The 13,164-nt window shown below is 32.9% G+C and overlaps 1 protein-coding gene across 1 annotated transcript in view; it reads right to left on the bottom strand.

Moving 5' to 3' along the window:
- Positions 1-13,164, bottom strand: part of LOC106461405 — a 118,463-nt gene that overhangs the window by 100,564 nt on the left and 4,735 nt on the right. The window contains exons 2-3 of the mRNA XM_022388355.1: positions 5,340-5,491; positions 4,932-5,020 (exon numbers count right to left, since the gene is read on the bottom strand). Coding sequence (XP_022244063.1) covers positions 4,932-5,020; positions 5,340-5,491 — 241 coding nt within the window. The remainder of the gene's footprint in view (positions 1-4,931; positions 5,021-5,339; positions 5,492-13,164) is intronic.

A 13,164-nucleotide genomic window follows, 5' to 3' on the forward strand; every position in this document is an offset into this window, starting at 1 on the left:
ATACCTCCTTGTATTAATACATAAGTTTTTGAAATTTTTTTACTTTTACAAGTACTTGCATTGTGGAATATAAGCATACCATATGTTTTATACTTCCTTGTATTAATATATAAATTTTTCAAACTTTGTTATTTGTAGTTTCCATATAACACACTTGTTAAGAAGATCTTTAAGTACATTTTGTTCTAGCTGTCTGTCTTTTTGTGTCATTCACCTGCAGTACTACATTTTGGCTTCCCTTTGGAAAGATAACAGCAAGGTCATTTTTAGTATGTGAAGTTAAGCAGTTACTTCTTGAGGTAATGTCCTTTCACATTTCATTGAGAATGACCAGTAAAGTGGGTAATGCTAGTCACTCTGAGTACATCTGAAATTAATGATTTAAGTAAGTAACATTACATAACTTACATCGGTGGAAGTGGAAGAAGAGGCTGTAAGGACCATTACATAGAACATCAGTGGAAGTGGAAGAAGGGGCTGTAAGGACCATTACATAGAACATTGGTGGAAGTGGAAGAGGGGGCTGTAAGGACCATTAAATAGAACATCGGTGGAAGTGGAAGAGGGGGCTGTAAGGACCATTACATAGAACATCGGTGGAAGTGGAAGAAGGGGCTGTAAGGACCATTACGTAGAACATCAGTGCAAGTGGAAGAAGGGGCTGTAAGGACCATTACGTAGAACATCAGTGCAAGTGGAAGAAGGGGCTGTAAGGACCATTACATAGAACATCGGTGGAAGTGGAAGAAGGGGCTGTAAGGACCATTACATAGAACATCAGTGGAAGTGGAAGAAGGGGCTGTAAGGACCATTACATAGAACATCAGTGGAAGTGGAAGAAGGACTGTAAGGACCATTACATAGAACATCAGTGGAAGTAAGTAACATTATATCAGCCAATACAAAGTTAATCTTGTCTATGATCTGAACAGAAAGCATCTTCTAAACCTATGTCTCCAGTAAAGACGATTGTATGTTGTGGCAAGTATAATACCTTTAAACTATGTTTGTTTAAATATTATATATTCTGATTGTACATTTGCAGTATATATCTTAATGAATCATCCATTATTCTGTGGACCTACTTGTACCTATGGAGAAATTTATTGCTATCAGAAATTACCTCCACAAACTTTAAGTCAATCATCCTGTTTAAGAAACAAAACTGTCTTAAATAAACACTAGTCAATCTTTTCCAAATTTTAAACTTTTATCCTCTTGTCTTGTTATCCTAACAACATAGCATAAAGAAATGAGAGACTTTTAACTTTTTAATTCCCAGGATAATCTTGTAAATTTCAATAACATAACCTCCTAACCCTCTTTTCTCAATTGAAAATAGATGTAAAAAGACCATAACCTATCCCTAAAAGGTAATCCTTATATCCCTGGAATCATCTTATTAACCTCCTCAGAACCCTTTCCAATAAATCAATATCCTTTCTTACAAAAGGAGACAAACTATATACAGTTCAAGTGATGTCTAAATAATGACTTGTATAGACTATTAATCCATATGTCTGTAAATAAACTCCAAAATTCTCTTAGCTTTATTACTACCAACAAAGAACTGCTTTGATAGCTTAAGTGACTGTCAATATATTATGATCTTTTTCAAGCCACTCTACTCAGTGGGTTTCCATCTATATTAAATATTTGTCAAATATTTGTTCAACTAACAAATTGATCCAAGTCATTCTGAACTACTTCAACATTCTTAATACAATTAGAAATACCTAAGAGTTTAAAAGTGAACAGCAAACTTTAATTTGCTAATTGCCAAAGAAGGGTACTACCCACTGTCTGGAATGTACTTACCGTCCAATATAAAAATACAGGTAAATAACCAACCATACCCAAGAGGTACAAAAAAACCTCATCCAGGATCACAAAATCAAAAGGAAAGCTATATCAAAAAACCAATGTATACTTGAAAAGGACACCTATCAAGAAAGAAATTAGCAAACAGCCTCCTTGAATTCTATTCCACATCTCTCTTTTCTCCTCCTCTCTCTCTCTTATCTCTTCTTTCATTCACAATAATCCACAGCTCATACTACCCCTACTCAACTCAGTGTTCTAAGTTCCAAAACTATAAGCTCTCTCCTCTACCTTGTCTTTGATGGATGAAGAGGAACCTCTGTCCATAAATATTTTTGGGAAAATTCCCTACTTTAAAAGCACTCTCCTCTAACTAATTCACTAATTATACCTCTATCAATATCATTAATGTGAATAAGAAAACACAAAAGTCCATGTACTGATCCCTGAGGCACGCCACTAGCAACAAGGGTCCAATTTGGCTGTATTCCATTATTAATAAGTTTTACTTTCTCTCATCCAATCTAATACTATAAAACACAGTGCAGACCATAGTCTTTGACAAAAGGGCTATAATTAATCGAAACAGCTTCTGTAGTTCATCATGACATCTCAACTTCAGGGTGGAATAAAAAAGTAATCTTCAACTCAATATTAGCTTAGGGTCCTCACAGTCTATTTATCTAACTAATCTAATCTATGTGTAGATGGAATCACCCTAAAACACTGGCTTAAAATAATGTATACACAAAACTGAAATTAATTTTTATAAAATAAATTAACAGAAATCTTCCATTTAAGATTACTATTATACTGCAGCTACAATTTATTGAAAAGAAAATGATATATAACATTTCATTTGGCCACATATTTGATAAAGTTTAAGCAAAAACATTATTTATCTAAAAGGCCTTAGAAAAGTCAATATTTTTATTTATTTTTTACAAGTTTCTCGTGAACGCTAAAAATTTCCATGTAATTCAAAGCTTTAGTTGGTCTTTGTAAGTCCCAAAGACTTGTTTCTAAAAACAAACTCGAAACAACATATTTTCAAAGTTTCTGATACAACTAACACTAACATTTTGTACAGTTTAAACTACTCATGCAGATGATTATGTGGGTAATGAACCCAGAAGACTAATTTCAATATTTAATATAATTATAATCGGGCATAAATGAGTTTGATGATTCAAAAAATGAAGTGGAAACCCTTCAAACCTTGAACTCATTCACTGCTGTGATACAACTTTAATGAGAGTTCACTATATTATTGTAATGTCCCTTTAACAATAATTCTGAAGGAATCACTAATTCCTTTTTAGTTTTCAAAATAAACAATATGCAGAATTTAAAAATACTAAATCAATTGTAAATGTAAATTTTCAACTAACTATTAGTAGTTCTTTTGTCATTAGTTAAGCACAAAGCTACACAAAGGCTATCTGTGCTGACCCACTATATGCATCAAAACAATATTTTTAGCATTATAAGCCCTCAAACTTACTGCTGAACTGAACCCACTGGAGGTCAAATTGTAGTTTAAATAGAGTTTTAGAATCCCTACAGCCAAACTGACTGAAATATAAAAAATAAAATAAGTTAACATTTTCCTAAACTGAAAAAGTATTTCCAATAATACTTACCTCCACAAACACTGTAGCTATTTCTCAATGCTTATATACAGTACCTAGATAGAGGCCACATTGAAGTTGGTGGAGAATTTTGCAAATTAGAATTTGCCTAGGGCATTCAAGTGGGGTATAAAAGATGGAGCAAGTGTTTTCAGTGCTTAGATGGGCAAAGAATAGAAACCCTGGAGATCGAGAAATAGCTATAGTGTCAGCAGAGGTAAGTATGTTTCGGAATTAAAGCAAGTAACAATGTTAGGAATGCTGCATCTATATGATATTTGAGATATTTTAGTTTAGAATCCAAAGACATTTTTGTGTGCAAGTTTCATCAAACTATTTAAAATTAGAATAACATATACTACAGCTCTCAATACAACCTACTGACATCCTCAAAGTCATCAACAGTAAGGAGTTCAAATAATACACCAATTAACCTTTAAAACAAATGTCATTTTTCATCAGTGAGATACTGTCAAATCATTAATTAAAATATTATTCAAAATTACAACAAATTACTGTCAAATCATTAATCAAAATATTATTCAAAATTACAAAAATATTGAAGTTATTAAAAAAAATTAGTTAAAAAATGACTAGCAAATGAAACTTGTTAAATAGGTAATATTGTTGTCTAAATTAGAGGGGGAGAAGTAGTTGGATAATATTCAGGAGTGGTCAGAATTTTGCAAAATGTATCTTATGATATGAAAATTGTTCTTTAATTGTTCTTTAAAATTTAATTCTACTTAACAAGTAAACCACATGAAAGTATAACCAAATGCAAAAATGTTAACTAAATGCACTGTACACCAAGACATTTCTTAAAGCAACAGGTGCAAGACGACTGAAGTGTTTAACTTGACACTTACTTATATAACAGACTAACCACTCAAAATACTTAAACTGAAAAGGATCATTTCAACACAAGTTCCATAATGCCTCAAATGAACAGTACCTTTCTTACACTTACACCTGTGGCTTTAAATACGAAATACTGCAATCTAACTGAAAAATGTTAGTTTTTTTCAAATATTTTAATTAGGCTTCGACTTCCTTTGAATCCAAGTACCCATTTCATTTATCTATAATTTTTGTCAGCATATAAAATGCCTGTCTTAAAAGTGAATTTGGTCATTTCAGGGACTAAGGAATAGATGAATGTGTCCAAAACTGGAAGAGAAAAGTATTATGCTTCTCATACACGAAAGGTTAGGAAATGTACAAATAAATAAACAATTTTCTGACTGGATGATTGTCAATTATAAGGTTGGTAGGAATATATCTTACAGGCTCTTCGTTTATGTCCAAAATATCAATGATACAATACTAGATGGAAAAAAGTAGTTTAAAACAGCTTTCCCAGAATCCCTTTAAATCTGCTGATAGTAATAAAAATTTATTATTAGACATCTCAATCAAATGTATTTTGAACTTTCACTTATTAAAAAAAAGTAATGAAAAGATAAATTTGTAACTCACAATGAGAGGTCAAAAAGCATCGTTTTTTTCCTCAATATTTTCCCATTAGGAGTTCTTCCTTCCTTAAGAGTCAGACTGCACAAGTTCAACTGTAATTATTTTATATTTAAGATACATACTTTACAGCTCACAGTGGAATAATTCATGTGTTTGTGTTCCTTCTCAGAACTATAAAAATAAAGTTATGCTAATAACTCAAGATGTACAAGCAAGAAATATTAAAAGTGAAAACAAAAACTAAATTATCTTTTTTTTTCAAAGTTGTGCCTTTCCAAAGAATACAAACATTGGAATTTTGACAAATTTTCTTTACAGAAATAAATGTTGAATCTAACAAATCAACCAAACTACAACCTTAATAAGTTAATTTTGTTTTTATCTTGAAGTGTAAAGCAAGTGGATTCTTACCTTCATCTCAAATAAAAATATTCCAGTTCCTGCAATAATCACTTCACACGCAAGAAAAAGATTAGTCCTGGGACTACCAGTGTCCAAAACCGGTCTTGCAATTTCAGCAGCATAATGATAATGATACCACTTATTATAGTCCAACACGTGACCTACAGAAACAAACAGATATATACAATTAAAGTTTAAGAAATACTCTTTAACATCTGTTAACTTGTACATAAAAAAAGCACACAGAATTTCAAACACTTTAAACCCTAGTAAAAAAATGTACATCATAGCAATTAGTTTACTCAACTGCTATTATCTACTTTAATATACATCTTCACCAATTATCTTGCACTTTGTTTTTCATTGTAACTTGTCCCTTTTACAACACGTTATACAGGGGCAGACTGGCCTGAGTGTAAAGAAAGAATGAAGAAAAGGTTATCAGCCTGGTGATAAGTGCTTTCTCACTAAGCTGGTTCAATAAGTATTAAGCATATAGAAAACCTTTGCTTTGTGCCAGCCAGTAACATAAGCTGTCATCCAAGGGCCAGTCCATCACCTTAAATAAGCTAAGTAAACACTGCCTTGAAAAGTATAGCTTTCCTTTCAGTGCTGATCCAGTAAATATAATGAGTGAGAATCATTTACTTTGGGGTGTACTACTCAGTTGCATCCAAGACTGGTACTCAAGAAAAAAGTGGGCTGATCAATTAAATAATGTTTGTGACAGATGTCTAAATCTTTTGTTTTATCAGTTAATACTGTTGCACAGTTTACCATGACTAGGCATCAAGAAAGACAAACAAAGAATAAGTACTTTATTTAGGAGTAGTGTGAGAGAGAGAGAGAGTATATTGGTAGCCTTCAGTTAAACTGTAGCAGCCTGTGTTATGTGATAGTTGCATGTGTCATGCTAGCTTTAAGCAGTGCAAGGATAGAGTAATTAATATAATTTTAGTTGTTCTATTGTGCAGGTGTGAGTGTCAAATACATAATATAAAATCTAAGGACAGCAATTAAAAAAAACTATAAAAAAACTCAAAGACAACCCTTATCATTCAAATATTTATCAAACCTTCCCTAAAACTAACTGCAACCCTCACACCTGAAGGCAATCCATTTCAGAAGCCAACCACCCTGTTTAAAAAATAAAGTTGCCTTAGTTGAAGCTGTCTTCTTCCCTTCCAAAATCAATGTTTGTGTCCCCTAGTATTACCATTCTCACCATTAGAAAACAATGCATCAATACTATCAACTCCATTCATAATCTTAAACACCCGAATCAGATCCCCAATTTCAGAGATCTTAACCTGTCCATTTCAAGCATCATCCTAACAGTCCTCCTCTGAACCATTTCCAACAATTCAATGTCCTTCTTAAGAAAATACACTCAAGAATGAACACAATACTCCATATACGTTACCTAACCAATAATCCATACAATGAAATTATAACCTCTTTAGGCTTGTATTCAATATTCATATAGATACAACCTAAAATCCTATTGACTATTCCACTAGCAACAACACATTATTTGGATAGCTTGATTAACAAATCAACTATAAAAGCAAGATCCTTTTCTTCTGTAACACTGTTGAGTTTATTCCCATCAAAATTATACTCAAATTGTGTTATCCCACATGCATTACCTTGCATGTATTATAATTAAAGCCATATGCCATTATTTAACAAATTCATCAAATAATCCAAATCCTTGTGTAAAGCAGCATCCTCCTCCTCACAGATAGCAATACCCAAAAAAAAATAATTAAACATTCCTTCATCTATGTCATTGATGTAAATTAAAAATCAAAATCCCTACTGATGTACCTCACTTGTAATATTAATCTAGTTTTACTGAACTCCATTTACAGAAATCCTTCGATTTTTTTTCCACCCATCCAATTTTCTATCTAATGAATCAATCTATCCCTCACACCTACAGAGATAATTGTTTTAAGAAGCTGTTTACACGGCACCTTGTCAAATGTTTTTTGAAAATCCAGATACAAGAAACCCATACCTGTACCATTATGTACATAATCAGACCTCTTCAAAGAAATGTCTAGCAACTATTCAGGATGAAGAAAATTGGTTAAATCTTCATTCAGCTCATAATCATGGAATATGAGCCTTCCTTTATCATATCTCAAAGGCCCTACTTCCATCCTAACATTTTGCTTACCCTTGATTTATTTAGAGAAATCTTTACAGTTAATTTTTACACTTTCCATTCTTTTTTTTTGTTTTTTTACATACCCTTTTCAATTTCCCAATTTCCTTTTTGACCAATTTTCTTGATCTTTCATACTTTAAACTTCATAAATTTATAATATTTTCTTTAATTTTATCCCTTATACTGTACTTTTGTTAGCAAACTTGCAGTCACCCCTTTTATACACACACACAAAACATGTTTATCACAAATATTAAAATGTATTTAAATTTTTCCACATTCGATCAGTATCTCCAATTAATTTAATTGCCCAATTCACAACAAATAATTCTTGTCATAACCCCTCAAAATTTGCTATTTTGAAATTAGTAACCAAATGTCATTATTTCTTATCTCTACATGCAGTAAAATATCAAACCTAACAAAGCAATGATCACTTTCACACAGATGTTTCCCAAACTCCACCCTATCAACCATTTCAATATTAAAAGTTAACAATAAATCTAAAACAGTTTGGCTCCTAGTAGGTTCCCTCATCTTTAAATGGTGAAAAAAAAATCCTAAATGGTTTTTAAAAACCTGTCTTCCTTATGGTTTGATTTATCATTTCTCAGTGTATATGTCCAAAATTGAAATTCCTCATAACTGTGGCCTCATTAACAAATGAAATCTTAACCACACTGTAGAGCTGTTCATTAATTTCAACACTTTCATCTGGTGGTTTGTAACAACTTCCAACTACAAGGCTTCTACTATATCTACTAAGAGAAACACAGAGATTCAATCTCCTTGCTATTATCTTTGGTATCTTCAATGCATGTAACAGCTGAACAATCAGTCAATTTTTAAAGCTGGTAAGAAAAATTAGTTTTATATTAACATGTATTCTACAAAAGCTTATCATCAATCCAAAATATTATATTAGCCCATCATCTTCTCTTGTCTTTAATTTATAAGTTTAGTTTTATAATACTATGAGAATACAAAAACAAACAAAAATGCTGGATACTACATCTAGCCTAGCTAATCTGGACCTGTCTTGTTAACAGCAGAGAATTGGAAGCTGCAGTAAAGGATCCAAAATAAAATGGTATTTTATTTACACTGGTATATATGCAATTAGACATGATTTTGTAGAATCATGATATGAAAATGTAGGGTTTAGTCATCCAAAACCACCATATACAAGTTGTCTGCCAATAAATGCTTACCTTTAGGTTGCCCTGGGGGGATGACTTGGCATGAACTATAACTTATGGAATTAGACTATTATTAAATAACATGTCTCTGGAGGAAATGATTATTATTTGCAATAAGTTATTTTTGAACATCTTTTTACCATATGGTCTTGTGTTATATGTCGCTCTAAACACATATTACAGACCACAGACAGTGAAAAACAGCCACGAGTGTTTGGCTGTGGTCAATGAAATCAGACCACGAATGTAGTTCCACACTTACCAACAGATGCCACTGGTTGGAGTAACTCCTAACTCTCATTTTATCTGCAACTGAAATTGTTTTGAGTCTTCAAAACATGTTTAGAAAAATAATTTGTATAAAAAAAAAACTGTTCAATTCTAAAACCTAAAAATTTACCTTAAGAATATTTCATTTTTAGCTGCCTCACATCGGCTCATAGAATGGCTCCAAGTTTTTCAAGTACAACCTTTTAGCTTATAACTCTGTCATCTCTTAGCTTAATCGAGATCTAATTATAGTTTTGGACTCAGGAAGTCAAAATGCTAGGGTCAACCAAAATTTGACTAATATCAGAACTTTAAGTATTTATGTGGGTGTGGGTCAAGGATTCTTCTACAGTACGTGTCAGTGACACGTTGTTGATAAATTAGAACAATAAAAGGATTGCACGCACTCCACTTGTTCTACAATAATATATTCAAAAGAAGTTAAATGTATATACAAAAATTCTTTATACCATGGAGATCATAGTTGAATCTTAAACACTATATAATTCTCTTTTTCTTGTGAAAAGTCCACTTAGGCTGATTCAATTGCTTTAGAATCCAGTTGACAAGCCTAACTATTTTTCTCTACTTTTATCGCAAAAGTATCGGTGAATAATTCATTTATGCTGCCTCGTGGGTTACCACAGTTATATCCTGAACTTCCAGTAATTGTCTTCTTTCCATCAAAGTTCACACAGGCAGGTTCAATTAGTTTAGAACACCCTTTGACAACACAAATTATTCTCCTTATCTCTATCAAACTGTTAATCTCACTTTAACATATCAACCATTAGGGCTATTCACTCCCACAACAGTTAACTTCACATTTTCCAACTTTTCTCTGACTTAGCTTCTCTTTCACTTGACTTTACTTTTACTCTGCTCCCACTCATTTCGTCACTGCTATTTATATGTTTATCACTGAGGCCTCTAGAATATTCTATAGCCTTGACACTAATGAACAGCAAACACAACATAACGTAACTCTTACCAAGTTACTTAACCAAACTTGTCATAACTATTGCCTTTAAAGTAATTGCTTTTAAATCTCTGGTTATGAAAAAACTCCACAATCATTAAATATTACAAAATAAATTACATAATAATGGCTACACTCTGCAGTCTTGTATATCCAATGGCTTTTTGAAGCTTTGTACTGTCAGTTTCAGTTTTAGTGAACACTCCTGAAGAAACTGTAAAGTGACACATCGAGTGTCCAATTAAATAAAAACACTTTGGTATTACAAGTTCATTTATCTCTAGTATTAACATGTCTTCTACACACCAATATGCACTACAGAATTCAAATAATGAATAACTGTTTTAATTAATACTGATATTCAACCTCCATATTTGTGAATTTTAAACACTTGTCATTGATTAAACAGTTTAACCTTAGAAGACAACAGATGAGATGGTATATTTTTTTTACAGGAGGGACACATTTTGCCTGTCAAAATGTATACCCCCCCCCTTAAAATGGATACTTTGTCAATTATTTTCTGGTGTTCTTTGTGAGTAGAGGAATCCTTGGGACACTTTTATTTTAACCTATTTTGCAGAAAAACTTAAAACAACTGTCATTATTTTTTTATGTGCATTCTGTTATTTTGTAATTTCTCAAGTAATTTGCATGGATTTCACTGTGAAGTCCACTCCACAACTCCTTGTTCCCTATCCCTGTGGTGCCTAGTTTATAGTTTTAGAAATGCAGTTCACCTACCAGTGTGACACCTATTTTTCAAAATAAGGGGTCTATGGAAGACCTTGAAAATTACAAGCCATTGGCCAATTAATCTGATTTCTGTTACTAGTGAAAGCTATTTGGAACCAATTGTCACAAATCACTTTGAAAAGCATCTTATAAGTCAATAATTTGATTAGAAATTCTCAGCATGGCCTTAGGAAGAGGGTCTCAATTACATGTTGGAATTTTTGACAGGGCTCTTGGCTGTCAAGATCAGGGTTTCTCTGTTGATTTTAAGCAACTAACTTTCAGAAAGCTGTTAGTGTTCCTCACCACAGGCTGATCAGAACTGCAAGTCAGATTCTTATAGAATAGTTGAAAACCTCAAAAGGTGGATTAAAATTTGGCTTGAAGAGAGAAAACAGAGGCTTGTAATAAATGTCATCATTCTGCCCAGGAAAAAGGTGACTAATGAAATCACTCTACTAGTTCTATCTCGGGCACTTTGATATTTATCTATGTAGATGACATGGGTTACAGTACAAGCAATAAGATAAAATTTCCAAGTTTGCCAATAAACTTAACAGCTAACAGCTAGTTAAGCTGATTCCATAATGTAGGACCTCGACAGTTACTTATCAGACACATGTCTATAAAATGAGATTCAAGAATGATAAATGTGAAGTGATGCATGTAGGATATGAAAATTTGGGATGACCTTGTATTTTGGTGGGAGAAATATTTGTCATGGAGAGTAAAGAGGATTTTAGTGTGAAGACTGGTTAAACCCTCAAGCCTTTAGTTGAATATTTGGAAATAGTGAAAGAATAAATATGGCTCATGAATTTGAGTTCAGGAGTATGAAATTTATCACATTGTATAAAACTTCAGTGAGGCTTTATATGGAGTTCTGTGAAAAGGGTGACTGAAAGATCAGGTCTCATTTTCTCTAGAAAGATGAATGAGAGGTCTGTTGGAGTGATGGATGAATACCATTGGGCATAAAATCCTGAATATTAGGGGAAATAATTAAAAACTACAATAGCCCCAGTACTGGCTACTTATTACAAAAAAAACATACCCTGTTTAAATTATTAACTTCTGGAATTGTTTCCTATAAGATGTGGTGTGTGCTTATAGTTTAAATTCCTTTACGTTTTTATTGGACAACTTCATGAATGTAAGGGATTATTTTTCTATTCGTGACCACTTGGCCAATTTATACACTCCCATTTTCTATACTACCCTATGCTGGACCAAATATCCCAACAAAGATAACTTGGGCATACCATCTGAGTCCAGTTAGTCTGAAATCAATTAACACTAATTGATATTTTTACTTCCTACCACTCAGGCAACCTTCAATCCATTTAACTAACTTGTGGTTATTTATTTCACTATTCCTTTATATAATATCTTATCAAAAGCGTTCCAAAAATCCAAGTAAACCCAACCCACCCCTTTATCCTCACCCCAAGAAGTAACATCCTCAAAAATTATGTCTAATCAAACTGGACACTTGTTACTGGTGGAGTGCCTAAGGGCTGAGAATATTCTCACATATATTATTGATACTAATGAGAATATAATTAATGAATTAGTAAAATTTTCTCTTGGATATCTCCAGCTGCATTGAGGAACTATAAAATGACATGGATCAATTAGTTAGTTTGACAAACATGTGGAAAATGACCTTTAATCAGCTAATCAATATTGGAGATTCCCTGCAAAAAGTGGAGTTTCTAGGTTATTTTTTTTTATAGGTGGGGAGCAGAAACATAAAGTACAAACATAATACAGTGAAACCCCGATTTAACGTGAATTCGGATATAAATCGATGGGTCATTAACTCTTTCGACATGGGTTTGGTTCCTGGGACCGACCTCGTAAACATAACCTCATTAAAGCGGGGTCGCGTTAAATCGGGGTTTTGTAATGATACACTTAAAATATTAAAAGTTATTAGTATTGTTGCGTATCTACTCGTTTGTTAATTTCCGGTAAAAATTCTTTTGGAGGAACTTCAGCGATACAAGTCCTTTCTTAATTAAAACTAGTTTATTCTTTCTGGATACAACTTTGTAAAACACAGAATTTCCACAGTCACTAAACTTAACAGCCTTTGTAACACACCCTATAAATAACAGTGATTCACACACTTTACTTACGGTGCCCACTGTTCGTTTGACTCAATTATCTATCTATCTGCATATCTATCTCCCGCTGGCTTTATTTGCCGGGCTTATATACTAAAAAAGGAGGAGCCTGGCAAACACTTGGACATTGGCGGGATTCCTCGATAAGTCATGATCCGTCTAGAAACTCCAGTGCGCATGCTCTCAGGTTGCGTGACTTCCGCTGTCGTAACAGTATGTAAACTGGGTTTGGGGATGATATTTATGGACCTCAACGATCGCGTTATAACAGGGCTGCACTGCACCACCAGTCTCCTTAAGAACTCTTGGTATAATGTTATTACAATATATTGTTACGTCTCCGTTC

This window comes from Limulus polyphemus, unplaced genomic scaffold (genome assembly GCF_000517525.1).
Source record: "Limulus polyphemus unplaced genomic scaffold, Limulus_polyphemus-2.1.2 Scaffold952, whole genome shotgun sequence".
Classification (NCBI taxonomy): domain Eukaryota; kingdom Metazoa; phylum Arthropoda; class Merostomata; order Xiphosura; family Limulidae; genus Limulus; species Limulus polyphemus.